Source organism: Linderina pennispora, assembly GCF_002104995.1.
Source record: "Linderina pennispora strain ATCC 12442 chromosome Unknown DL89scaffold_11, whole genome shotgun sequence".
NCBI lineage: Eukaryota > Fungi > Kickxellomycota > Kickxellomycetes > Kickxellales > Kickxellaceae > Linderina > Linderina pennispora.
In genome coordinates, this window is record NW_024468259.1 from 236,953 (window position 1) to 264,468 (window position 27,516).

The window sequence follows — 27,516 nt, forward strand, 5'->3', positions numbered from 1 at the left end:
GGATCTTACGATCAGGCTCAGGCATTGCAGCAATCACACGACTACACAGGAGTGGCTCTGCAATAGCCCCATCTCGCAATAGAGTGCTGTACTCACTCAGAAGGTAGGCACCATTCTGACGGGTGAACTTTTCAGCATGCCAGTTGGGCAGTGATGCATAGCTGGGAATCCCCCCCCGTCGGGCTCCATTTGTCGTGTCTGCAGCGAGCAGCATTTCCTCCTGGTCGGAGGTGACTGCTCCCACAGAGGGTTGGGGGGCATTCGGGCTTGCTGTACCTGCCCCTCTCGGCGTACTCGGAGAAGTAGGCATCGTCATAATAGTGTTTGGAAATATAATAAATTGAGGTCACAAATATGGAAAGTCTGTTCAGCGGTCGTCGGTCGTTCTCTCTGTCTTTCGTCGATTATGTTTTCTCTGTCTGTCTACAATCCATACCTTTTATAGTAGGATATTACCCCACTCAACACGGCGACGTCGACTACATTTGTCAGCGTCGGGCACTTATGCACAACCATGGAAGGTCGCGACATACATACCACCCATATATGGCGTATCGGGTGGCGCAGTAGCAACCAGTCGTTGTCGATCACTCGGGCATCAGATCATCGGGCAATTCGGGGGCTCGGCTCGGAGCTTCAAGCCCAGACGTCGTAGACGCACGACACTTCGAGGGTTGCACAGAAATTTCTGTATTTGTTGAAAGTGTGCACATGACCTGACTGCCAAAAACAACCAATACTTCAAGTGTCTGATTGCTGCAATCACACTTCCTCGCTAGGACATAGCATACTATCCACAATGTATTTAGGTCTGTCGTCTTTCCGACTGTGTGAATAGGTGACACGGTGTTATGCTTGCATAGTGCTATACAATTTTGAACACTGGCTGCAGCCATCATCCGTACCCATGCTTGCAGCATGCCTAGTGTGCAAACCACTTGTGTAGCTGGTGGTATACCATATACAGGCATACCCCATGCGTCTCTTCCATTTAGTTGATTGCCAGATATAATTTCTAGGTGCGTGATCGACTAGTTTCATGCGCAAACAGAGTATCAGGACCAGACATCCCTTCCCTCTATGAGGAGGATGGCATCCTGTCCAAGTGCCAGTATTTGCGCTGATCCTTCACATCCTTTTGCTGGCTGGCAATCTGTTGGTTGGCAGACATTGTGGTTGTCATTGGGCCAAGCTCGCCATGATTTATTTGTGAGCGAAATTTTTTCCTCACTTGGTGTCAATTGAATGCGCGAATCTAGCTCAGGCAATCTTGCAACTGCTCGGGCTATTTTGTAGTAAATGCGGTCTCTCACGGCCCATTCCGGCCTGCAGCCAGCATAATTACTGGGCCATTCCAACAGACTTTCAGCCAGCAGGATAAATCCACTCTGGAAGCATTGGTGGAGCTTATGTTTCGATTTCGTTATAGTGCTCTGACCTCCCTTACCCAGGCAGTGCAGACATACACATCTCTTTCCCGCTCCTTGCTACCCGCATCCCGAATATTATCCCAATACCTTCACTTTTCTTCCTTTCTGCCAATACGTCCTCACATTCTTTTTATATACCCTAAGCCGCACATGGTGGAGACAAATATACTCTTCAGGCGTGTACCCAACGCGGATACCGCTGTTCAGGCAGCACAGCAGCTGAAGTCCACAGTCGACCCGATTGGACAGCTTGACCGGATAACAATATATGTCGGCGCATCGCTCCATGCCGCCACGCTCCTCTTACTTATCTACGCGTTCTTCAATCGCAAGTACGCACCGATTCGGGCCAAAAACATCTTGCTCACTGGGCTTGTGTTGTTTGCCGGAATAATGGTGTTTGTTGGCGATATTGCGACCAACGGGCATGTGGAGCTGGTCGGTGTATGGTCGAAATGCAAAGTGTGGTGTCTGTGGTTCCGCGTATTCTTCGCTTACACGTTCAGCGCAGCCATCGGCATCCGCACATACGCACTATACCGCGTGTTTGTTCAGCACCAGCCGTACCGCGGATTTGGATTTTATGTGCCAATTATCGGCATGTTCGCATTGGTGCTGGCATTCTGTTTGACGACGCAGTTTATCAGCGACGAAAAGACCGTTAAATATGTGCCGGAGCTCGAGTTTTGCACGTATGTGTGGGCTTTCCGTGGTGCCTGCCTCGGGCTTTTGTGGGTGATCTGGCTGGTTGTGTTCTACTTTGTGTTTATGATCCGTAACATCACCTCGTCGTTCAACGAGCGCATCGAGTCGATCGTGTGCTGCATTCTGGCACTCACCATCATCCTATTCACTACCCTGATGCACACACTCCATCCCGAGTATCCGCTGAACCAAAGCTACCGGGTTGCCAACACGTTCATCGATTTCTGCATGTGCAATGTTGTTATAGTCGTTATCTTGGGGTACCCGTGCTTCCAGTGCATATTTAACCGCGAAAGATATCTGGAAGATTGGACGGCAAAGCTGAGAGCCGATGGGCTGAAGAAGGAATACAAGGTTTCGACCAACACGCGATCGAACACGTACCCTTACGCGGCGATGGATGATGGCGATGATGAGTTCCAGAAGAGTCCAGCATTCTGGGCGGCCAGAGCATCTTCATGTCAATCAATACGCACCGGCACGGGCTGGGCCAGAATGCTCAACCTACAGTTAGCAGCTAGTAGTAGTATGTTGATGTGATAGCTATTAAAATAATCGTTTATCTTTCAGTGTTGCTGGACAGTGATGTCATCGATGCAAGGTCTGGTAAAATTTGGATTTGGCTTGGATCGGAAAGTTCACTCTTCTCTTTCGCAAATTCACTCCAATTTGTTAAACCGTCCAACTCTGTTGCAAATGTCGCTGCTGGAGAATGCACAAACGTTACTGGACACAGTTCTAGACACTTACTCACAGGGCCATTTGACAACCATCTATGCCGATTCAACCGCACTCCAGCTCATTAACGCTACTGCAGCCGGCGGCGTACTTGGCGTGCTCGAAGGCCACGATGGCAGGGCCATGAGAGCTCGCAACATCAAGCAGCTGGACGCAGATATACCGGTAGGGCTGGAAAGCATCGGGCTGACTGACGGCCCACATGTGCTGTTTCTACTTGGGTCAACGGACTGGCCGCAGACAGGCTTGCGAGCAATTAGGCAGGTGCTGGCAGCAAAGGGATATGAGAGGTGTACTGTGTGCGTGCCAACAAGCGAGGACCTGTGGCACGAGGCAGCAGCAGCGTTTCGGCCTGACAACTTGGGGGGCATTGCATTCGACAAGGACAGCCTGCGTGGGGCATTGCATAGGTGGTTGCAGGCGGGCAATAGCGCAGTGGGTCGACAGGCACAGGTGGTGGCAGATGTGCAGGTTGTGCCGATGCTCGGTGCGATTGCGCTGGGCGAGGGTCTGTTTGTGGTGCCTGACAGCAGCCGGGTGTTCCCTAGCATCAGCACCGGACACGATGGGAGTGAGGACGAAGGAGCGCGGCAGATGGTCGACCGGGTAGCACTGAATGTGGCTGCAGTTTTGAACGGACTGCAGATGGAGGGCGATTTCTACTCGCTAGGTGAAATGTCACGGCGGATTAGTCGGCGCAGCATGGGCATGGTGCGCAGCCAGAGTGGAGTCGCCGGTAAGCCCAAGGCAGCGGTAGTGTTTGTCGACCGGACCCTGGACCTGGTGTCACCATTGCACCACAGTGGCCACATCCTCGACATGCTGTATAAGGCGTTGCCCAGTCTTTCGTTGGACCAGTGCGACCACGATCGAGAAGTGGGCGGGCAGTCGCTGCTATCGACGTTCCGGGTACAGCCAGCAAATGGGGGTGTCGGTCTGTGGGAGACGCTCTTTCTGCAGGACCAGATGGTTGCGCTGCAGATTCTGCGACGTGAGCTGCTTGGCATCCTCAAGGCCGCGGATATGCAGATCGAGCAGGGCTTACCGCCCATGACAGGCAAGGCAACAGCTGTGCAGCTGCAGGCGCTTGTGGATGCGTGCTTGGGAAACCCCTCTGTGCTAGAAAAGGCCGATGGGCTAGTGCTGTTGGCACAGGCAGTGATTGATTCAGAGCAGGTCAAGGAGACCGAGAACTGGAGCCAGATTGAAGGTGCTGAAAAGACGCTAAAGCTCGTGCTTGGTGGGGTCAAGGACTCGCTGGCTGAGGCCGAGCTGGCCGACGGCGGGTTTGCAGACGACTCGGTTGCAGCCGAGATGGAGGCGGCCTGGGACCAGGTGCTCTCGAGCATTCCAGCGATCTCCTCCGCAACAGTGGCGCGGTGTGTGGCTGCAGTCAGTTCGGGGATATCTATCGAGGACGCAGTTTTCGCGCACACGCCGGCGCCCTCGATGATTCTCATGGCTGCGTCTCTGCTGGCGCCTGCCAAGTCGGGGATTTCCTTTTCGCAGCAGTCCTTGGCCGCGCAGCGGCTGGCCAATGACTTCTCGATGGTCGCGGAGGCAATCCCTCTGGACAGGAATCAGCAGGCCGAGCAGTGGGCAGCCAGAATTGTTGACATTGCACATTCTGTCGCAGTGAGCGAGGGCATGCGGGATGGGTTAGGGCACTGGCGGCAGCTGGCGGGCCTGTCGAATGGCATGGGGGGCCTGTATGTGCCGCTGATCGAGCGCGTGGCCAGAGACTTGGCTGAGGGCGGCGGCACAGGTGACCTGGAGCACGCCGAGCAGAAGATGGCCAAAGCGAGCAAAATGCTCAAGGGTTTCGGGTAAGGAGCTAGTTCCACTCTGCCAGAAAAAAGGGCAGCTTCTGAGCTTGCTCGAGGGTCACGAGTTGCTGGCCCTTTTGGAGGAAGCATGGGAAAAAAGCCCAATTCCACCGTGTCTCTTTTTTTTTTTTGCTAGCCCTGCTGCCAGTGTAGTAGACTGGGCGTGTTTGCTTACTATCTATGCGATATCTGTGTGCTTTGGTTGACTTATCGCTGATGAATCGATGGGTACTGCAATCCACACAATTCCCGAAATCTGCCACACTTCAGGTTATCTTGCCTCGCTCACTATAATCACAATGCACTGATCGTTATTACTCACTGTCTTTTGGTTTTAGGCGGCGTCTCTTGTCAGCAGGCCACGCGACCGACACGCAGCGCACCGGACAGACGCAGGGCGATGCAATCAGCCATAGCACAATTCTGGTGTTTGTAGTTGGCGGGGTGACATTCGGCGAAGCTGCGCAGCTGGCAAAGCTTGCAGCAGCCGAATTCGGCGGGCGCAGACGGCTGCTGGTGGGCAGCACCGGAATCAGCACGGCGGCCAGCATCGGCTCGCTTCTTTCATAGACACGAGCATCGCAGCCCTTTCTGTCTGGGCATCCAGTGTTTTTACCGCGGCTAGTGCGCCAGCGATTGCGCCTAATCTTGCAAAGTCGCCGGGGGAGCAGATACCATGGCTACCCGCCTTTATACCCGTCGATTAAAATCGCCGCAAAGTCAGAGGGCACATTTGGCGGCAGGACGGAACGTGCAACCGCAAGAGATAAGTCTGTGCTTGCGGCCGTTTCTAAAAGCAGGAAGGGAGATCGACTCCAAAAAAAAGTAGCGACGTTAAAATGACGCTGCTGCTGCCTGTGGAACTGGCCGCCTGAAGCGCAGTGGCCAGCCTGAAATTTCGCCGCATTTGTCTTGGGCCGCTTCCACCGGGTTTGTAGCTTTTTTTTTTTTTCATTCCACCGTGACAAAAAATTCAATATCACAAAAAAGCACTTCCCACAGGCCCACTGTTACCCCGGCATCTTCCGTTCGTCCTGTATAAAAGGCGCAAGGCGCCGAACACCCCCTGGCACCGCCCAGTCTTGTTAACCACGCCTAAAATTTTCCTTCTCTTTTCTTTTTTCATTTTCAAACACCATGCTCTCGAGATCCGCTGCAACCAAGGCTCAGACCCTTGCCAAGCTCGGTAACATGACGCGCGCTGCGCCTCTGTTCCGCGCAGCCCTGCTCCACACACTCAAGCCGCGCCAGCAGTCAGCCGCGGCCGCGGCGACCGATGCTGGTGTTGCCGCCGACTCTGCCAGTGCCTCGGCAGCCGCCCAGGCATTCGCTCCCCTCGACACGTTCCTGCGTCGCCACAACGGCCCGCGCGACTCGGACGTCGACGCAATGCTGCAGGCGCTGGGCTTCAAGTCTCTGGACGAGATGATCTCGGCCACCGTCCCCGACGCCATCCGCCTGAAGGAGCCAATGACGATCGCCGACGGCGAGTACGCCGAAAAGGAGCTGCTGGCCAAGCTCAAGGACATTGCCTCGCAGAACCAGATCTACCGGTCGTACATCGGAACCGGCTACACAGACGTCGTTGTGCCACCCGTCATCCTCCGCAATATCCTGGAGAACCCCGGCTGGTACACCCAGTACACGCCGTACCAGCCCGAGATCTCGCAGGGCCGTCTGGAGAGCCTGCTCAACTTCCAGACCGTCGTCGCCGACCTCACTGGTCTGCCGGCTGCCAATGCCAGTCTGCTGGATGAGGGCACTGCTGCCGGTGAGGCTCTGGTTGTGTGCCTCAATGCCTCGCGCAAGAAGACCCGCAACGTCTTCTTCGCCGACGAGAACTGCCACCCGCAGACGCTGGCAGTGCTGCGCACCCGTGCAGAGGGCTTCGGTGCTGAGATTGTTGTTGGCGACTACAAGACCTTTGACTTTGCGTCGCTGGGCGACCGCTTGACTGGCGCGCTTGTGTCGGTAGGTATTCACGTGTTCACCCGCTTCTGTTATCTGGGCTGATCACTTTGCAAAACCATTTTTTGACTCGGTGGACGCACATCCGCCCCATTGTTTACTCCCCATTTTCGCTCACACCCGTAGCCACACTAACGTTTTTCCTTTTTTGCTGGCTGGTAGTACCCCGACACCTACGGTAACATTGGCGAGTATAAGGCGCTGGCTGACCAGATCCACTCGCAGGGCGCGCAGCTCGTGGCCGTGGCCGACCTTATGTCGCTGGCCGTGCTCCAGCCGCCCGGCGAGTTCGGTGCCGACATTGCCATCGGCAACACCCAACGCTTCGGTGTTCCCCTTGGCTTTGGTGGCCCGCACGCTGCCTTCTTTGCCACGACCGAGGCGAACCAGCGCCGCATTCCCGGCCGTATCATCGGTGTCTCCCGCGACGCCGAGGGCAACCGTGCCTACCGCCTCGCTCTGCAGACCCGCGAGCAGCACATTCGCCGCGAGAAGGCGTCGTCCAACATCTGCACGGCCCAGGCTCTGCTGGCCAATATGGCTGCCATGTACGCCGTCTACCATGGCCCCGAGGGCATCCGCAACATTGCTGACCGCATCCACCGCTTCACCCAGGTCCTGGCTGCCTCCGTCACTGCCGCTGGCCACACCGTCGAGAACACCTCGTACTTTGACACCCTGAAGATCCGCGTCGCCGATGGCTCGTCGGCTGCCGAGGTCCATGCCCGCGCCGATGCCCGCCGCATCAACCTGCGCAAGATCGACGACCAGCATGTTGGTGTGCAGCTCGACGAGGCCATCACCCGCGAGGAGTTGGCGCAGCTTGTCGAGGTGTTCAACGGTGACGTCTCCGCCCTGGACTCCCTGGTGACCTCGGTTGCCCAGACCGCCGCTGCCTCCGCTGCCATCCCCGCTGGCCTCGCCCGCCAGTCGGCTATCCTGACCCACCCGATCTTCAGCCGCTACCACTCCGAGACCGAGATGCTGCGCTACATCACCCAGTTGCAGAACAAGGATCTCTCGCTGGCCAACGCCATGATCCCGCTGGGCTCGTGCACCATGAAGCTCAACGCGACCACCGAGCTGATCCCCATTACCTGGCCCGAGTTCGGCCAGATCCACCCGTTCGCGCCCCGTGAGCAGACCAAGGGATATGCCAAGATGATCCAGGACCTCGAGGAGGACCTCGCCACTATCACTGGCATGGACGCAACCACGGTCCAGCCCAACAGCGGAGCCCAGGGCGAGTACGCTGGTCTGCGCGCCATCCGTGCCTACCAGGCCTCGCAGGGCGAGAGCCACCGCAACATCTGCCTTGTTCCCGAGTCTGCCCACGGCACCAACCCCGCGTCGGCCGTCATGGCTGGCCTGAAGGTCGTCATTGTCAAGTGCGACTCCAAGGGTAACCTGGACCTGGCTGATCTCGAGGCCAAGGCCGCCAAGCACGCCAAGAACCTGTCGGCCGTCATGATCACGTACCCGTCGACCTTTGGTGTGTTCGAGGAGGGCGTCCTCAAGGCGATCAACATCGTCCACAGCAACGGCGGCCAGGTCTACATGGACGGCGCCAACATGAACGCTCAGGTTGGTCTGACCAGCCCCGGCCACATGGGCGCCGATGTGTGCCATCTCAACAACCACAAGACCCTTGCCATCCCGCACGGTGGTGGTGGTCCTGGTGTCGGCCCCATCTGCGTCAAGAAGCACCTTGCTCCGTACCTGCCTGGCCACCCCGAGCTGGTCAAGGCTGATGGCACTCCCCAGAGCGCCGTCGGACCCGTCTCTGCCGCTCCCTATGGCTCCGCCGGTGTCCTGCCCGTCACCTGGTCGTATGTGAAGCTGCTCGGTGGCCGCGGCATGACCGAGGTCTCCAAGACCGCGATCCTGAACGCCAACTACATGGCGAACCGCCTGCGCGACCACTACTCGGTCCTGTTCACCAACGAGAACGGCATGTGCGCGCACGAGTTCATCCTCGACACGCGCCCGTTCGGCAAGACCGCCGGCGTCCAGGCCATCGACATTGCCAAGCGCCTGCAGGACTACGGCTTCCACCCGCCCACCATGTCGTGGCCCGTGCCCAACACCATCATGGTTGAGCCCACCGAGTCCGAGTCCAAGGAGGAGCTTGACAAGTTCTGCGACGCCATGATCGCCATCCGCGAGGAGATCCGCGAGGTCGAGGAGGGCAAGCAGCCCAAGGGTGACAACATCCTGACCAACGCTCCCCACACCATCTCCACGCTGTCTGCTGAGGAGTGGAACCGCTCGTACCCGCGCCAGCGCGCCGCCTACCCGCTGCCCTACCTGAAGGAGCGCAAGTTCTGGCCCAGCGTTTCGCGTATCGATGACACCTACGGTGATCTGAACCTGGTCTGCTCGTGCCCGCCCATGGACACCTACCAGTAAATCTGATATTCTCTTTTATTTCTGCCTCATTTCAACAAAAATACCGTACAGTAGCAAGATACCTTGTGCTCGCTATATATATTGTACTGCATGTTTTTTTCTCGCAGCCATGTGGATTCCAGGTTTATTTGAGAGGAAAGGGTGGGTGTATATTTACAGACAGATTAAGCCGTATTCGCAAAAATCCAGAATATGTACAAGTTCGCAGCAAGTGCTGCTGGCCAGGATAACCAGCAGCTACTTAGTCAAGGTCCAATGTTCCTCCCTTCTAGTATTGTCCCGTCTGCTTGAAGCTTTGCAACCCAGGAATACCATCTTCTGGTGCTTGCCTTAAAGGGCTCTGGTCATATACGGGGTGCGTGCCCTGTCATGCACGCTGTGGCAAGACCCGGGCACCCCGGCACTGTATATCCAGACCCTGGGAATGTTGCAACCCAGGAATATCATCTTCTGGTGCTTGTCTTTCGACGGCTCTAGCCATATACGGGTGCGTCCCTTGTCCTGTGCGCCTTCGGCTAGACACGGGCCCCCTGCAGTGTATATCCAGACGTCGGTGTGAAGGTGTGGCATTTGCCGTTGACGAAGCAGTCTTGGCGTCTCCCTGCCAGCAAGCAGAAATGGAGTGAAGGCGAGAGTGGGCAACATGTCGTGTCGGATATGTCGTTTGAGGACATGCAAGCGCAGGTGCGTGTCAGACTTGGAGTGCTTGTGAATGTCAATCAGACATCCTGATGAGGGACTGTATGAGTAGTGAGTGTTAAGAGGAAGGCATGAAGAGCTGGGGAATTTTGTTGTTGTGTTGATGTGTCGGCCGTCGAAGTCCAGCGTTCTCTGGGGCTTCTTTTATACCCGGCGAGAGCCTGTGTTTGCAGCACCAGTGCCCTTGGGTTAGGGAGGAGCTGCCGCTGTGTCCTTTAGGCTGGTGGTGTCTGCCATTTTGTGTTTTTTCTGAGTCGAAATCAGGAGCTGCAGACTTCACACAATGCCGACTATTTCCTAACTAGGCAGGTTATATATGCAAGAGCGTACCGCGTGGGTGGGATCTGCCATTGTGAATGGAACCAGCCCCTATCATCTGGCACGGCACATTTCGGCTCAGTCCTGTTATTTACATTGGTGATGCAATGGTGATGCAATACGCCGATAGTGTCGTTGCGAGAAACTCAGCCACTAGGTGCACAGGTGCCTGATCCCTAGATTCGCAGCCCAATAACAGATTGCACTGCCACCATGGGCTATATGTCATAGTACTCAGCTTGAAAGTCCGTCTCAATAGGTGTCGACACACGATATTATGCAGTGTTCAATGCCATGTATTTTCCTCTTGACAAGCGAAAGAAGAAGAGACCTTGTGCTAGATATGCATCCATAGTGTTGTAAGCGTTTCCTTAGTATAATTTCCCTTCCAGTAGGAGTATCAAATATGGACAGCTCACTTGCAAGCTCACTAGGAATATGAAGTTCCAATAGCGAGAGTTCCCACACAATCAATTGGTGAATCCATTCTTTGACAATATAATGGAAGTACTCCGCACTTGCAGTGAGCAAAAAGCGCTGCAGTGTTGTGCTAAGCAACACGGAAAGATCGCTCGTGTTCACATATATGACATGCTAATATTGGAGTTAGCAGGTCTAGACATCGAGATGAGCATCAGCGTCAAACTCACATGCCTGGGAAGTTGCATTATGATGCTCTTAATAAATGGAAATGTAACCTCCCAATGCCTTAGCGCCAGGTGTCTAGGGTCCAATCAGTTAACCATGGCTGTGGGAGTCAAAGAAATGAAATTCAACGATGCTGTTTGAATACCAGATTATAATGCTAGCATGCCCCTGTACGTTTCTATTTCCGTACTTTTGGCGTCCAACCTGTCTAATTGAAGAACAATTCTGAGAGCATTAGTGCTTCTGGTGAGGTTAAGAGATATGGATTATAGGCCGCCCTCAAATTCCTTCACTGTCAGTTCCTCCAAGGGTGTGCGATCGAAACTGTAGTAAGGTTTTCGTAATAGTTAAGGGCGTATGTCACATTTAGCGTTTACCGTCTCGGAAACCTCAGTCCAGTGAAAGCAAAATGCGCGACTCTCGATTGGGAATCAGCGTATTGAAACAGCAGCGTTAGCTCTGTTAAGCCAGATAGCATACCAGAGTCATTACCTCCATCGATGAACCACTCCTAGCCGAAATTGTCAGTAATCCCGTTGATGCACCGACTGTAGAGCTACGATAGGAATCCTAGCTTCTGGCAGTAGCGCGGATCAATATTTCAGATTGAGGTCGAGTATGGTGGGGTGGCTGTTTAGTGACTCCATGCTGTCAAATGTGCCAGGACTAAAAGTGAACGTTTTGATGTTTTCCTAGGAGATAGAGCAAGATCGAAACCTATCCAATGCTGCCAACAACATGCGTGTACCAAAGCCATACACAAGGATTTTTGTCTCTCTCGTTAGACCCATTGAGGTAATAATTCTGATATTGGTAGCCCACTGGGGTAAGATGGTACCGGATGAAACAGCCTGGGAACTTTGATACGCTTGTTTTCGATAATGTCAGCTTTGCATAGAGATGGCTTCCGAAGTTCCATCCACAGAAGGGATACTGTTGAGAATCAATAGAAATCCAAACATGTGTGCATGGTCGACCGTGGAATATCTATTGCCTCAGCTAAACATGATAGAATGTCAGCAACAATCTTGCCAGCAGCTAGCGTGTTCAAGTGAAGTGTTAGTCTGTGAATGTGGCATGTATAAGGCATCTAAGAGCCAGGAGGAAATGAAGAATAGAAGGCTGCATGCAGAAACAAGAGCGGCTGCGGATGGCTCATTATATTTATGTAAAACGGACACCATGCCACTAATCATTCTCAAAGGTCAGGGCTTTTCGATATCAATTGAAAGTCGCAGTTCATCACAAACATAATTCTGCTATATCCCACTTGTCAGTTTTGACGGGGGCAGCAACAATGGATTTGCGACAACGCGTCATAATACACGTGAATCGACTAGCATGAAGGTTATCATCAGTGACTTGAGATGGCTATCGATATGAATATTTACCGAGATTTCGGAAGAGGAAAAGGATAATGATATATGAATTAGTACTCGAACCCAGGGTACTTGGAATGGTCGTCCTTGCTGAAGTCCTGGGGCTTTACGCTGTTCTGGCACTTCTTGTTCTCAGTTGTGGCTCCGCACCACTTGATATCGCCCGCCAGGTTGTACCAGACCTCCTGGTTAAAGTGCCGGAATCCCATCGCCAGAGGCGGAGAATGGGGGACAGCGTCCTGCTTGTAGGTGACGCGGTAGATAGGGAACCCGCGCTTGTTCATCCACGAAGCAAACTCCTGGGTACCAACGCGAGGCTGCCCGTACGTGTACAGGTGCATTCTCTCAGTCAGCTCCGGTGTGCTTTTAGCGACATCGGCGGCGGTCAACGAAGCAAGTGCACCACCCAAAGAGTGTCCGACAAACACAACCTTGTATGTGGGGTACTTTTTGGCAAGCTTGTCGATCGACTTGCGGACAAACTTTTGCGACTTCTTGTAGGCCTTCAGGAAACCACTGTGCACCTCCGAGCCCTTCACGCCTGATGGCCAGTTGTCCTTAGTAGCCTGCACGTTGGTGACCCAGCCCAATGCCGTCTTGGTGCCGCGGTAGGCAACGATGATTTCCTTGGTCTTGCTATTAACCGCGATGTAGCCCTTGTTGCCCACACTAGGATAGTCCCAGTACCCAGCCACCTTGGTGCCAGCCGTGGCCTTTTGCTTGCATGCGACCTTGCAGTTCCACGTGTTAACTTTGTGGTTATTGTAAGCAGCGGCAGCGTAGTTGGCATACTTGACGAGGTTGGAGGAGCTTGTAACCGCGACGTTAGCGCGCTTGTCGAGCGAGGAGGTGGGGAGTGCAGTCGCCAGGACGGCAAAGAGGCCGATTGCTAGAGTTTTAAGAAGCATCCTTGGTCGGAGTTTTTTTTTAGATGACGAGTAGTCTTCTCGCTTTAGAAGAAGAGAGTAGTATCAATAGTAAGAGATATACACAGGTGCTGGATGATGTAGAGCTCATGTTCAACCAGGGCCATGAATGCCAGGTTATATAGCCGATTTAGCAGCAGCTATAAATGGAATAGTCTCATTTCTTGGTCAGCAAACAGTTCTGGATTCATTCATCAAAAACAGGCTTTCAGCAAGTTTGCACGTGTAGTGTGGGTATGTAGCGACTTTGCTCAGTAGCTTGGCATATTTTTAGAAAAATATATGAAGATCATCGTGCTGCATATAAAGGCATGCTTGACTCAAAGAACAGAGCTGCCTTTTACAAAGGATGCTGTTAGAATGTTCCCAACTAAGCAACCTCGTGGGTCCTGGTACAGGCGCATCTATTTAAAGCAGCATTCTGCATGACCTGTGCTAATTATATAGCGGTTCGTTCTGGAATGGTTGATGTATCGATGCAGATGCAATTGCTGGTACATGGAGTATGAGATAGCGCAGGTAGACAGCTGCTTTATTGAAGTTGTTGTCATTTCGCTAAATATGCTGGGTAGCTTGCAGCAGCTGAATCTAAAAATAAACGCATATCCACCTGCATAACATGTTGAAATGGCCGTAGGTAGGCTTGTTTACTTGTGACGGCTCTCAAACTCCAGCTCGAGACCAATTGGCGAGATAAGACCTGACGTTGAGGTTCGCGGCTTTGTTAGAAACGGGCTTCCTGCAGGCAAGCGCCAGACAAAACGGTGAACGAGATGTGCCAGCATAATGCGCTGAGTAAGCAGTGCAAACTTGTGCCCGATGCACTTGCGGCTGCCCTCACTGAACGGCGCCCAAGTGAACGGTACATTCGGGTGCCCGTTTTCCCTGGCCGAAGATGCAAACCGCTCGGGAATGAATTTGTCGGGGTTCGGATAGTACTCGGGGTTGTGCTGCATCGCCCACAGGTCGACCATGACCCAGGATCCCTTGGGCAGAGTGTACTTTCCCAGGGTGACAGGCTCTGTCAGCACACGGCGCACATCCGACACGACGCTGTTCTTGCGGAGCGACTCCTTGACAATCATGTCAAGGTCAGAGAGCTCGGCCAGCTGCTCGTCGGTGGGGAAGGCATCGGGAGCATCGCCAATGACACTGATGACTTTATCGCGCGCCCACTGCTGCACATCGGGGTTCAAGGCAAGCTCCATGAGCATGTGGTTCATACCGTAGGCGGTTGCATCGTGCCCGGCAACAAAGAAAATAATAGTGTTGTTGCGCAGCTCCTCGGTGGTCATTGACGGCAGAAGCTTGCCCTTCTCGTCATACGCGCCGTGGACCTTGGTGTGCTCATGTGCCTCAATCATCAGCGTCAGCAAGTCAGAGTTGTCGCGCTCCGTCTCACCCAGCGTCCCCGTTGCCAAGAGCTTCAGTCGCTTTTCCTCGATGGTCTTCTCGATGAACCGATGGAACTTCTTCAAGTTGGCAAAGGATTGAGCGCGCTTTCCTATCGGGTATTTGTCAAGTACTGGGAAAACAAGGTACAGCGGCTCAATGCCTGCCTCGACCACGTCCCAGCAAATTTCGAGCAGCTCACCATCGGTGTAGTCGAGGGCGCCCATGTTTATTCCCATGATGATGTTGCCAAGCAGGTCGAGTGTAGTGCGGCGGCAGATATTGTACACGTCGACCGCCTTTCCGCCATGGCCTTTGATGAGCTTCTCGACCTTGTCCAGGTTTTCGCGGAACATATCTGCAGGCCATGAGCGACGGAATGAGGGCCCGACGATGGCCCGGTGTGCTTTGAAATGGTCGCCGTTCTCGGTCATCAGGTTGCCACCAGCTGCAACTGCGCGGAACACGAAGGGAATCAGGTTGTGCATCTCTATCTTTTGGTATACGCTGGTCTTGAGAAACAGCTGCCGCGCAAACTCGGCGTTGTTCGTCTTGTACATCCACCGACCCCATAGGAACGACCGCACCAGACCAGTTTCCTTCAGTGCAGGCAGGTCAACCCTGTCGCATAGATCCTGTCTGCTTGGGTTGCTTTTGAACGTCCAGTACAGGGTCTTGTAAGCCGGGATATGCGGCACGCCGCCATCGTTGATGCTGGGGGGAACGAACAGCTTGACCAGCAGGTAGATAACGTAGATAGATGCAGCAGCTACCACGACATTTCGAATGCTGTACTCAGCGATGGCTTCGACAATAAGCGACATAGGACTAGTCAGTATAGCAAAATATGAAGTCGAGAATCTGCTGAAGATATTGGGCACATCTAATAGAGCTCTTGCGAGCAGGTGCCACCATGGCTTTAAAGTACCTGCCGTGCTCCCCTGGCTGGTTGTGCCGCAACTCGTAGGGTCACACAGAGTTGCATCGCGAAATGGAGGTGCGGCAAGCTAGTGCGCAAAGGATAATACGCCACCACTTGGCGTCTTGTGTCCCCTGCTCCCACTGCCTACTTCAAGCCTCCCGCGCACTGCCGCCCTTAATTACACTACGCCTCGAGTTGCACACCTACATTTTCCTAGCGGCCTTGCTTTTGTGTGCCATTGTCAGAGAAACAAACAAGGTCCCATGCTGGGCCAATGCTGGCCTATGCAAACCGCAGCCAATAGGCAACACTGCTGGTGCGCCGGAAAATCAAGAGCCGACTCCTAGCTCCATAGTAGCGGAGACACGATGTGAAGGAGCATTGCCATTGTTGAGTATTGTGCGGTAATAGCTAAAGCTCCTAAAAGCGGCTCTTGATGTCGACCATCAGCCCCACAGGCGAGATGAGGCCTGCCGGCGACGAAGGCGTGGTTTTCCAGAACGGACTGTCCTTGGGCAGCGTCCACTCAAACCTGAGCAACAGGAGTGAAATGGCAATTCGCTGCTCGATGAACGAGAACTTCATGCCCATGCACTGGCGGGACCCATTGCTAAATGGCGCAAAAGTAAACGGCACGCTCTGTGCCTTCTCGTCTGCAAACCGCTCGGGAATGAAGCACTCGGGCTCAGGGAAAGTACTGCGGGTTATAGTGCATTGCCCAGGTATCCACCGAGATCACCGAGCCCTTAGGGATTGTAAACTCGCCCAGCTGCACAGGCGCAGACACGCGGCGACGGATCTCAGCCAGAATGGAGTTCTTGCGCAGAGTCTCCTTGACGATCAGGTCCAGATACCCAAGCTCCTTCAGCTGGTCATCGGTCGGGTACACATCCTTGTTGTTGCCCAGCACGCTGACGACGAGTTCGCGTGCCTTGGTCTGGATCTCTGGGTGGCGCGCCAGCTCAAGCATCACGTATGACAGCGAATTGGCTGTGGTGTCGTAGCCTGCGACGTAGAACAGGTTGACGTTGCTGCGAAGCTGCTCGCGCGTCATCGGGGTGACCTGCTTGCCGCGCTCATCCAGCATCTTGCCAGACTTTGACTGTACGTACGCTTCAAGCAGCAGCGTCAGCAGGTCGGCATTATTGCGCTCATCGTCAGTCAAGGGTGGCTGCGTCTCCATCTTCGCCAGACGCTCGTCAATAATGCCGTCAATGAAGCTGTAAAAGTCCCACAGATATCCCCACTGCTTCTTGCGCTTGCCGCGCGCAAACAAGTCCAGCCACGGGAACATGTTATACAGCGGGTGCAGCATGGCCTCGAGCAGCGAGTCGTACATGGCGCGCTTCTTGTTGTTCGGGTCGCGCAGGGCGCGGAAGTCAAAGCTCATGATGATGTGACCAAGCACATCCAGGGTGCCGCGCCGGAACCACAGCAGGACGTCGACGGGCTTGGCACTCTCGCGCTCCAAAACGTCCATCAGCTCCATCATTGGGGTCTGGAACAAGTGAGATGGCCAAGAGCGCCGGAACGCTGGGTTCACTACGGCGCGGTGGCCGCGGTAACTGTCGCCGTTCTCAAACGACAGCGAGAGACCTGAGACACGCGGGCCAAGGTTGTGTGGCATCATGCGCACAATGTCCACCTTCTGGAACAGGTCGGTTTGCATGAACAGCTTGCGCGCATACTCGGCCTTGCTGATCTTGTATGCCCAGGTGCCAAACATCCACGCCTTGACAATTCCGTGCTTGTCCATGTACGGCTTGTCGAGCGTCTTGGAGAGCCCGTAGCGCCCGGTGTTGGTTCCTTTGCGCAGGAAGCCCAGCGTCTTGAAAACAGGGATATAGGGTACGCCGCCGTCGTTGGTTGGGAGGCGGTAGGAACATGCTGACTAGACTGTACACCCCGTAGAGCACAATCGATGCGGCAGCAGCATAGAGCATATCGGTGCTGTGTATAAATGACAGCAGCATCTTCAACTCTCAGTAATAAGTGCTTGTGTGTGGTGCAAGGATATAGAAAAGCAAAGGGTATTCCGGGAAAGGGTGGGTGAGAGAGAAGGAGAAAAATGCACACCTTCGCTCCATAGAGCCCACCCGACCGCTATGTTGGAAATAGTCGATGGTGGCTGCCGCCGCTGCAAAGTCGGCTCCGCCCTGCCTGGCACCTAACAATTGCACCAAAACAGAAATCCATCTACCAGCATTGTCTCTTCACATAGATTGTTGTCACCAGGGGCGAAATGGCCTGGGCAGTGCTGATTTCATCTTCTATCACCAGGTACATCTGGGGTAATGGTAGTGGTGGGGGTTAGGTGAGCTGCCAAAGAAATCATCGGCACGATGCAAGACAGCCTCTGATCAAGACAAAAGACATGGAGAAATATGTAAGGCAGGCTGTAATGGAGGAGGACATAAATAGAAGCGAGCTAGTCGACATTAGCATTAGCAGGGGTCCTCCGCCGGCCATCGTCTGCTGGCAGCCTGGGCCGGGATTGCTTGGGCGAGTTGGTGACGCTGGCCATGTCCTGGTCGTCGTTCTTGGTTGCACAGCCCGCAGGCGTCGATGCCCCGCTGATAATGCGATCGGTACCAACGTCCATATGCTCGATTTCCCGCGTCCAATGCTGGGCTCGTCCTTGTGGGCGTACTCTGCACTGTCGTCTCCGGGCTGCCGAGCGGCAGCTTGCTCATCAGCGGCTCCAGCCAGCTCCGGGGGCGCAACCGCACGTGCCTCGAACGTAGCTCTGCGAGTCAGTGCTGTTGTTTTCCTCGTCGTCGATATCTTCGTCTAGTTCCTCGTCAATGTTCTCGGGCCGCATGCGCAGCCACTGCATACGCGGGCCAGACTTACTCCGCTCGTTAATGGCGAAGCCGTAGATTTGGGGCGTGTAGATGGCGTGGGGTTCTCAGGGATGAATGTCGGGAACGCCTGGAAGAACAGATGCGCAAACGTCGTGCCAAAATACGCACCGTCGATCTTGCTGTAGCGCGTGCTGGGCGGGTTGTAGATGTCGAGGCAGCTCGGGCAAAACAGCTTCACCGACTCGCGCTCCGGGATGTCTAGCCGACCGCATGGAGCCTAGGAATGTGCCATCGCAGGCGTAGCGTGGGCACGAGCCAAAATCGCCGTTCTCGTACTTGTCGGCCATCTGCTGGAGACCACCGCGCGTGATAATGTAGCGCGCGTGGATAAGGCCATACAGGATCTCCGACGAGTTGTCAATGGCCTCGATCTCGTCCGCATCAAGCGGCTCCTCGCTGTCGTCCTCAATGTCGAGAATCATGTCCAGCGCCTCAACATAGTAGTTCACGGTCTGGCTCAGCCCAGTCAGATTGAATTCGTCTTCGATATACTCCTCGGGGATCTCGCAGAAATACTCGTGCCCCTTGAGCGAGCAGAACCACGAGATCCAGGTCAGGTTTGCTGACTCGTCGGACTCGTAGTACTCCTCGGCCTCTTCGTCAAAGTCCGACTCTTCTGTGTGGTTGAGATCAGAGGGATACTCTGTGTTCTGTCTGTCGTTCATGCTTAGTCCTGGACGCGTAATTATTGTTCTGTCTTGTGTACTGTTGCTATTGTTGTTTGTCGGTTCGGCCATACCATGCCTATAGAACCTGCGAATTAAGTTACTACAAATCGAAAGCGTGATTGTGCCTGTCAGTAGCCATTTCAAACAAACAACGCAAAGGCAGGGGTGTACGCGCCAAGTTGTAGCACACACTTCGGCGACTGCGACTGGCTGCTACAGGTAAGGACGTGCAATGCACCGTTCTGCGGATGCCAATTACGCGTCATGCGCTGTCGGATTGTGCGACCCAAGCCCTGGACTAAGCCGGCTTGCCGAATTCTGCCGTATGTTTGTCTAGATTGCGCGCAATTGCATACCTGAGCCTCGTCGTAAAGTCGTTTCCTTGGATAGGTCGAAGCGAGTAGGGGTCTAGAGGAGAAGTACAGCTCAAAAGACAGCAAGATTGGGTAATGAGGGACTTTCAAAAGGGAAGGAATTGAGGACAGGAGACGCTGGGTTGGCCTAGGGTCAACGAAGTGGTGGGCTTGTCGGCTCAGCGAGGCGGCTCTGGGCAACCCGAAAAAAATTTGTGAGCCTCAGCGAAGGTGAGTCCCAGAGTGCTGATAAAAACCGCATCCAATCACAGCCAGCAGTCTGCCAGCCCCTCCTCCTTGACGTCGGACACGGTCACGCAGGCTGTCACACACCGTGGCCCAGACAAAGTCGCTGCTGGGAGTTAAAAAGGAGCGCGCACGGGTCTGTTTGCCGTGCTCTCCACACTCCTTTCCTTCGCTTTACTCTTTTCAGCACGCGCAACGATGAACAGCACCGGCAGCAGCGACGCGCGAGAGCGCCCTCCGCTAAAGTTTCTGCAGTACTGGGCGATGCAGCGTATGAACACGGCCAGCGACAGCTCAGCAACAACTGATGTCTCAGTCGAACAGCAGCAGCAGCAGCAGCTGCCTGGATTCGCCGACTTTGTCATCTCGTTTAAATATACGGCGCCCTCCGGTGACAGTGTTTTGAAGAAGGCGCGCAACCGGTCTGAGGGGCAGCGTGCAGCCGAGGAGAAGCGCGCGGCCAAGGCCGACAAGGTTTCTGACGCCCTATCCGAGCTGGTCCAGCGCCTGACCCGCGCCGGCCTCGACGTTGAGATCCGCGAGGCCCTGGCGGCAAAGAGGGTGCAGACAGTAGGAGACAGGTGACGATGGCGACGAGCACATAAAGCGCAGCACAGCATTTGCAGCCGAATCAGGACACCTGCTGCTGTTTATCCGGTGCCCGCGCGAGACGCTGCTGCAAGAGTGGCGGACGTGAGCGCTTACAGGACTGGCTCTGTGGGATACTCCCGCTGAGACGTGTTCCTCGCGATGCAGCGCTCCAGGCAGCCGACCCCTTCGAGGTTGACCCAGAGACGCAGGACGACCCCTCGAAGCTGCTACAGGCTGGGCACAGCACAGGCCGAGTGCATGTCGCCGTCAGAGCGGCAGCGCATTGTGTATAAGCTCATTGTTGGGCCAGTTGAGGATGGCTGTGCCGACGTCAATCCAGAGCGCGAGCGGTGGGTTGAGTGCGTGTTCCCGTTGCAGGATCGCTCGTTCAACAAGGAGTGGATCAAGCACTGGTCATCCAAATGGCTGATCGATCGCCACGACCTACGCAGTATCCGCCACCACTTTGGCGAGGAGATCGCCATGTACTTTGCTTTCCTCCAGAGCTACTTCCTGTGGCTGGCGATTCCATCGGCAGTCGGGGTCCTGGCATGGCTGTTTGGCTGGAGCTTCTCGTGGCAGTTTGGCATTGTCATCGTACTGTGGAGCGTCATCTTCACAGAGACCTGGGCCCGCCGCGAGTCCGACATTGCCACCTACTGGGGTGTGCATGGTGCCGAGAAAGGCTGCCTCGATGCGTCGCCCGCAGTTCCGCCCCGACCGGTATATAGCTGATCCAGCTACTGGCGAACAGATTCCCTACTTTTCTGTCGGGAAGCGCTGGTTGCGTCGGATGCTCAGCGTGCCGGTGACCATTGCGCTGGCGCTGGTGATGGGAGCCTTTGTCTCCATCATCTTCGCTGTGCAGACCTTTTTGGGCGAGTATTATAACGGACCGTTCCAGACCCTACTGGGGCTAACACCCGTGGTTCTGTTCTCGCTGTGTCTGCCGCTCTACACGGCGCTGTGCACCCACATAGCCAAGCTGCTGACCGAGTACGAAAACTACGAGTACGAAACCGAGTACACCGCACAGTACACAACCAAGGTCTTTATCTTCCAGTTCCTGCAGGACCACCTCTATCTATTCCTGACAGCGTGGGTGTTTGTGCCGTATCAGGATACGTTTGAGCATCTTCTGCGCAGCGTCTACCTCTTGATCACCGAGCTTCCGCCCTGGCTCACTCCTTTCCTGGCGCGCGAGATTGAAAAGCATAGTGGGCGACTCGCCATGGTGGCTATCAAGTCTAGCTCGACTCCGGCAGTGGCCAAGATCCAGGATCTGCTGACCTCGTTTATTGTCACCGGCCAGATCGTCAACCTGATGACTGAGACTGGGCTGCCGCTAATCATGCGTTGGTGGAGCACGCGTGCGCTGAAGAAGGCCGACAAGGAGCCCAGCAGCACCAACAGCAGCACCAACAGCAGCACCACTGCTGTTGCAGATCTATCCGAGAAACCGCACTCGAGCATTCTTGGCAACACACTGACACGGGCATCGACTGGCGGATTCGATGCATGGGCAGATGCTGTGCGCCATGGCGAATCGGCCATTCGCACCGGCCAACATCGAGAGCCAGTTCATCGCCAATGTCACATCCGAGGTGGAGCTACCCGAGTACGACACCTACGGCGACTATGCCGAAATGGCGTCGCAGTTTGGCCGCGTAACATTTTTCTCGATTGCGTGGCCGCTGGCGCCGCTGGCTGCCTTCTTGAACAACTGGCTGGAGCTGCGTACGGACGCGGCCAAGATTTGCGCGACGACGAAGCGGCCTATTTCGCGAAGGGTAGACACCATTGGCCCTTGGCTCACGATGCTGCGTTTCATGTGCTGGCTGTCCTCGATCACCAACGCGCTGCTGATCTACCAGTTCCACCCCAACTGCTCGTTCCTGCCGACGGTCTCCAACCCTGAGGTGATGAAGCGTTTCGGCCGCACCAACCTGAGTCTTGCGCTGGTCGTGCTGCTGTTCTCGGAGCACATGTTCTTGGCTATCCAGTGGGTCATTACGCAAGTCATGGCATCGTGGCCCAGCGCCTACGAGCGGATTGTCACGCGTGCTCATGCTGGATCGAAGCGCCGGTGGCTCGATAAGGCTCCCGCGACGTTGCGCGATCTAGTCGACATGGATGTCGATCTTGGGGCAGAAAGATGGCGCTGACATGGATTCGGACACCCCAGCCGGCGATGCCGCTGAAGCTCATACTACAACCGACCAGCGTTTTGGACGCAAGAGCATGCAAGGATCTGTCATGCGTAGTGGATTGGCTGCCCCTGAGTGGAAAAACGAGCTTGACTACGGCCTGCAGTCGGTTGCCAGCGCCTTCAAATCCGAGTAAGGCTGCTGCTAAGAGAGGGCATTTACTACCAGTTTTCCCATGGCGCTGATGGCGTCTGGCGCTATTTTAACACATTTCTTGCAGCCTTGTTCTCGTTAGAAATCTCACGCTTGCTTGAAATCTTTGCAATGCCTCACTTGGAGAGAGCACGGCACTACACGGTGTAGACAGCCGTATCTAGCAGCAATAGTCTAGGTGCCCTCCTCGCCCACTAAGCATTGCATGCCTTGTGTTTCTACCTGGTCGAGTTTTATAATTGGCCTGGCAAAAGGGGGTCAACAGACATACAAACGATCTGCAGCGTCTCACCTCAGAAAAAGGGTTTGCTCATACTATGTCCAACAGCGCCTCGCAACGGTATTTGCTTTGCTTTGCTCAGCTTTGTTTCAGTCCATGTCAACAAGCTGGAAAGGAACTGAGGGATATTGAGGAGCAGATCCCCTAGTGACCCGTGCTCGATGCAAAGCGCTTGCCCCTGGCACGTCCCCGGTACCTCCGCGCTTCCTGATTCTCTCAGTTGGATGCATTGTTCGACACACGAGGAGCACGGAAATAATGCATTTCATCATCCACACCTCTGCAAACACCGAGCCCACATAAAAGGTCAGTTTCCTGTTGTTGGGAGCTAGCAGGCCTCTGCTTCAAGCGCAACACCCTTATTCCACCGCATCCAGTATTGTCATCTACTCTTATCCCAACTACACACCGCGGCATACTATCGCATGAGCCTCACGCTACACTCGCCAGGCAACCAGCTCTACATTCTGAGCCTAGTTAGCCTCTGTGGCCCTGGGATGATGTTTGCCCTCATTTCCCTGGGTAGTGCGACCTGAGAAGAGCCCGGATCCCGACAATATGTTCGAGATCAACCTGAGTCTTATCGTCAGTTTCCTCCTGACTGGCATTTTCAGCTTCCTTGGCTGCAACATCCTGTACCGCATTGGTGTTCGTTTGTGCATGTTCGCATCTTGCATTTTCATATCGTTCTACTCATTTACCTATGCGTATCGCTACATAGCGGAAATCAACGACCCGCCTATAGCGCTGAGCATCGTTTCTGCAGTGTTCATGGGCATTGGCGTCGGGGTATTCTTCTCGATTCAGACAACAATCAATATCAAGTACCCGCGCGAGGAGGTCCGCGGCAAATACCTAGCCATCTTTGCTGCGTTCTTCAACCTGGGCGGCATGCTGGGTCGGGATTCTCCAGTTCTCACTCAACTACCAGGACGGCAAGCGGAGCAGTTTCTCCAACTACACATACCTTTCCTTGGGTATCGTCCAGGTATTTGGCGCAGTAATCTCTCTTGCTCTTGTCTCTCCAACAAAGGTCAGGCGCGATGATAGTACAGTCGTCATGTCGCACTCGGCAGATCCTGTCGTCAAAGAGCTGGCGAATATGGTCAAACACCTTGTGTCAAAGTGGGCGCTGCTCTTTGCCACACCATATATAGTCTCGCACATCGGGTTCGCCTACACCTCGAATATCCTCAACGGCGCTGTTTTTGATGCTCGCACGCGTGGATTCAACAACATATTCTTCTGGCTTGCCAAGACAGTCGGCGCGGTCGTGCTGGGTCTTATTCTTGATCACACCAAATGGAGTCGGCGGCGTCGGGCCATCACTGCTGTTGTCATTCTAGCGCTTGTCTCAAACGGGGTTTGGATTGGAGGAATTTTCAACCAGATGCAGATGTTCCCGTCTGGGAACATTGGCCATTTTCATGAAAAGCCTCTTGATTACACCGACCCTGCTGCCGGCCCCACTATCACGCTGTATGCGTTCTTCGGGCTCTTCATCGGCATCTTTGACACGTGCATCATGTGGTTCATTAGTCTGCTCTCGGACGACTTTGATGTCACAGGAAGAAACGTCAGCGTGTTCCGCGGGCTCCAGGCACTTGGGACAGCCGTTTCGTGGGTCATGGTGAATAACATGTCCATCTCGACTCTTTGCTATGTCAACTGGGGCCTGCTCCTTCTTGGCCTGTGCCCGCTCGCCTACTTTGCCCTGGTCATCCTGCGCAATAATACTGTCCCATCAGAGTATGACGTTGACATGGAATTTGCTGAGCTTCGGACGCCTTCATACACCTACAAGGCATCCTCAGAATATTATCTTTAAATACCACTCTTTACGATCTGTTTATTCCATAAGCATCTTCATCCTTTACCCTTCAATTGGTTATTACTGGTAATAAAGTATCACAGGGCGCGCCTCAATAGTCTGCAAAAGATACTTCTTCCATATGTTGAAGTTGTGTTGCGGTAGGCATGTTCTACTACGCACTAGGCACGCCACCGCTAATGAAAGACACGATACACACGGAAATATTAATGGCGTCTCTAAATTGCCCATGACATACTTTGCAGTAATGTTTTGCTCCAAAGATGCCATGTGCCATCTTGCGCTTTACAATGCCTCTACCTTTTCTCGTAGCTCTATTTTGCAAGGTCGCTAGCTTTATCTTTATTCACAAGGTTTTATGCCCAGCGGTCATCATGACTTGGCCAACCAGTCCCCAAATTCAACAAGGAGGTCGCAAGAAGGTGGTAATCTTTGAAGAGTCTGGCTCCCAGGCCGCACACTGAAGCCAACTGCCATGAAAACGTTGCTTCGTGGTTCTCCCGCATATTCTTTTGCTGGATTACGCCGTTAATAGCCCACGGCTTCAAGCAGCCTGTCCAGCTGGAGTCCCTCCCAAACATTGGTGTTGGTAGCGAAATGCGCCCAGATGCAATATCTGAACGTTTCATGGCTGAATGGGTGAAAGAAAAGCGCAGAGCAGCCAATCCCAATGTTCGTGCACAGAGCAAGCTCTTGAAACTGCTTGAATTGTGCGAGGTGGGGAAGCACATGTGTATACGTACTTGGGCAATAGTTACACACAATAGTCGTCTACGTTCCGAGACCATGCATCGGATGCAATCTAAGCCGAGCCTAGCATTCGCTTTGTATCCGATTTTGTCCGGCTATCTGCTACGCGCCTTCATCACACGGCTGCTTGCTGAGCTCATACCAGTGTTCATTCCCGTGCTTGTAAAGATGACAACAACATATGCTCACCACAAACGGGCAGCAGCACACAAACACGGCATACCTGAACCTCCGAACTGGCAGGGGTATGTTTTAGTGTTTGGTATATTTGCTATGCTTCTGCTAAGCTCATGGTCTCTGCAATGGTTTTTCTACGAGGTCAGCAAGGCTGCAATTATCGCTCGGACAGCACTAGCCTCGGCAGTATACCGCAAGTCTCTGGTTCTAACATCACAGGCTCGCTCGCGCCAGACACTTGGCAGATTGACCAACCTGATCTCGTCAGACTTGGGCCAGATCGAGAGGGGCATCACATATGTTGTCATGTGCATTACCATCCCGGTCCAGGTTCTCGTTTCGGTTGCTGTTTTGGTACTGATGGTTGGTCCATCGAGCATCGCTGGCTGGGCAGTTGTGGTTGGATTTGTTCCCATGCAGATGTGGGCCTCCAAGTATATTGTCCGTCTCCGCAAAAGCGTGGCCACATATACAGACAAGCGCATGCGCGCAACACGTGAAGCACTTCAGGGAATGAAGGTTATAAAGTTTTTTGTCTGGGAAGACTCGATTGCCAGCACTATCCAGGGGTTCCGCAGCCAGGAAACCAAGGCTCATTGCCTACATCAACCTTGCACGCTACGGGCTTATCTCGCTTGCGCTCAACTCTCCTGTACTGGCATCGATCCTGACATTTGCCATACTCACTGTGTTGGGTGGAAGGCTGCATGCGGGTGCTGTGTTTGCTGTCATCGGCATTTTCAACTCGATGTCAGTGCCGCTGAGCTGGCTGCCAGTCGCACTTACCGAAACTCGCAATTCCAAGGTGCCATTGGAGAGAATCACCGATGTATTGCTCGAGGAGGAGCTCGATCGACCAGTAGTCCCACAACGTAGACTAGATGTAGCGATCCGCATATCTCATGGCCGCTTTGCCTGGAGGTACCAAGCTGCCCTAGTCAGCTCGGAGAACCCCGACTCCTCTCGCGAATCCCGCATTCAGCATCTGGGTGGCCCTCGCAAGCGCAATGCCGGCCAGGATGAAAACAGTCTATCGCTCTATCACATACCGCTTCCCGGCAGAATTCAGCTGCTGACACAGACAGAGATGGCATACAGCCATTCCTCCTTGACACCATCAACATCGAGATCCCACACGGGTCATTGGCAATCATTGTTGGCCCAGTGGGTAGTGGAAAGAGCTCATTGATGAATGCGCTAGTCGGCGAAATGAAGCGCATCTCAGGAAGCTTGGATGTTGGCGGCACACTCAGTTACGCTGCGCAGGCTCCATGGATCATGAACGCCACGATTCGGGACAACATCACATTTGGCCTCCCATACGACGAAGAAAAGTATTTGAATGTCATTGAGGCATGTGCCCTCGATATCGACCTGGCAGAACTTCCGGAACGCGATCTTACAGAAATTGGCGAGCGCGGCGTAACACTGTCTGGCGGGCAGAAGCAACGAGTCAGCATTGCCAGGGCTGCATATGCTGATAGCGATATCGTGCTGCTAGACGATTCCTTGTCCGCAGTCGACGTCAGTGTGTCGCACGCTATTTTCAAGTACTGCATCCAGGGGTACTTGAAAGGTCGAACTCGGGTGCTAGTTACGCACTGTCTGGACTATCTCCCCATGGCTGACCTGGTTGTCACTATAAATAGCGGCCGAGTTGTTGAGCAAGGTTCGTTTGCCAATCTGCTGTCACTGGGCGGTCATTACGTCGACCATGTACAACTCTTATCTGAGCTCACGAATGGACAACGATGGAGAGTGCGAACATACCCAGATGCGAGGGCATGCTACGTACTCAGTCTGGCAGCTCGCTACATACTGCGTCTCTAATCAAGACTGCGCCATGGGCGACTGAAAACCAGATAGATTCAACCATCTGCATCTGACCAGCACACCGGTGGATCCGCGACAAGCACATTCGATACTCGTAGCAGCTCCTCACGGAATGATTCTGGCCCAGGGGTGGATCCGAGCCCTGAGAGTTCAGGCGAGTACTCTGGTGACATCATGCTCAAAGTTATTTACAGTGGATCGGC

General features: G+C 54.1%; 9 protein-coding genes across 9 annotated transcripts; 6 read left to right on the top strand and 3 right to left on the bottom strand.

Moving 5' to 3' along the window:
- Nucleotides 1-1,470: 1,470 nt before the first annotated feature.
- DL89DRAFT_269027 (uncharacterized protein) lies at nt 1,471-2,676 on the top strand (the record flags this gene model as incomplete). Its single annotated transcript, XM_040888127.1, has 1 exon — nt 1,471-2,676. A coding segment is annotated over exon 1 (1,076 nt), but the record flags the coding sequence as incomplete, so codon positions are not given.
- Nucleotides 2,677-5,789: 3,113 nt separating this feature from the next.
- DL89DRAFT_269029 (glycine dehydrogenase) lies at nt 5,790-9,132 on the top strand. The gene is made up of 2 exons (XM_040888128.1): nt 5,790-6,670; nt 6,830-9,132. The coding sequence occupies exons 1-2, from the start codon at nt 5,837-5,839 to the stop codon at nt 9,074-9,076; spliced, it is 3,081 nt and encodes a 1,026-aa protein (XP_040741690.1). The 5' UTR covers nt 5,790-5,836; the 3' UTR covers nt 9,077-9,132.
- Nucleotides 9,133-12,114: 2,982 nt separating this feature from the next.
- Nucleotides 12,115-13,145, bottom strand: DL89DRAFT_269032 (alpha/beta-hydrolase). The gene has a single exon (XM_040888129.1). It carries the CDS (start codon nt 13,026-13,028, stop codon nt 12,171-12,173), a length of 858 nt encoding a protein of 285 aa, XP_040741691.1. The 5' UTR covers nt 13,029-13,145; the 3' UTR covers nt 12,115-12,170.
- Nucleotides 13,146-13,337: 192 nt separating this feature from the next.
- DL89DRAFT_248243 (cytochrome P450) lies at nt 13,338-17,086 on the bottom strand (the record flags this gene model as incomplete). The annotated part of the gene is made up of 3 exons (XM_040885144.1): nt 13,338-14,550; nt 15,018-15,037; nt 16,635-17,086. The coding sequence occupies 3 exons, from the start codon at nt 17,084-17,086 to the stop codon at nt 13,694-13,696; spliced, it is 1,329 nt and encodes a 442-aa protein (XP_040741692.1). The 3' UTR covers nt 13,338-13,693.
- Nucleotides 17,087-17,698: 612 nt separating this feature from the next.
- On the bottom strand, nt 17,699-19,394 carry DL89DRAFT_269034 (uncharacterized protein). Its single transcript, XM_040888130.1, has 5 exons — nt 19,249-19,394; nt 18,290-18,992; nt 18,085-18,217; nt 17,957-18,059; nt 17,699-17,933 (listed from the first exon to the last, which is right to left on the bottom strand). The coding sequence occupies exons 2-5, from the start codon at nt 18,959-18,961 to the stop codon at nt 17,789-17,791; spliced, it is 1,053 nt and encodes a 350-aa protein (XP_040741693.1). The 5' UTR covers nt 18,962-18,992; nt 19,249-19,394; the 3' UTR covers nt 17,699-17,788.
- Nucleotides 19,395-19,658: 264 nt separating this feature from the next.
- On the top strand, nt 19,659-22,309 carry DL89DRAFT_285272 (DUF590-domain-containing protein). Its single transcript, XM_040889814.1, has 5 exons — nt 19,659-20,072; nt 20,118-20,184; nt 20,248-20,805; nt 20,837-21,613; nt 21,657-22,309. Exons 1-5 carry the CDS (start codon nt 19,690-19,692, stop codon nt 22,245-22,247), a joined length of 2,376 nt encoding a protein of 791 aa, XP_040741694.1. The 5' UTR covers nt 19,659-19,689; the 3' UTR covers nt 22,248-22,309.
- A 781-nt stretch (nt 22,310-23,090) lies between these two features.
- Nucleotides 23,091-24,576, top strand: DL89DRAFT_269035 (uncharacterized protein). The gene is given in 2 exon segments (XM_040888131.1): nt 23,091-23,634; nt 23,654-24,576. 2 exon segments carry the CDS (start codon nt 23,281-23,283, stop codon nt 24,548-24,550), a joined length of 1,251 nt encoding a protein of 416 aa, XP_040741695.1. The 5' UTR covers nt 23,091-23,280; the 3' UTR covers nt 24,551-24,576.
- A 1,216-nt stretch (nt 24,577-25,792) lies between these two features.
- On the top strand, nt 25,793-26,512 carry DL89DRAFT_37353 (uncharacterized protein). The gene has a single exon (XM_040891593.1). The coding sequence runs from the start codon at nt 25,841-25,843 to the stop codon at nt 26,354-26,356; it is 516 nt and encodes a 171-aa protein (XP_040741696.1). The 5' UTR covers nt 25,793-25,840; the 3' UTR covers nt 26,357-26,512.
- On the top strand, nt 26,513-27,497 carry DL89DRAFT_37354 (P-loop containing nucleoside triphosphate hydrolase protein). Its single transcript, XM_040891594.1, has one exon. The coding sequence runs from the start codon at nt 26,669-26,671 to the stop codon at nt 27,308-27,310; it is 642 nt and encodes a 213-aa protein (XP_040741697.1). The 5' UTR covers nt 26,513-26,668; the 3' UTR covers nt 27,311-27,497.
- Nucleotides 27,498-27,516: the final 19 nt, after the last annotated feature.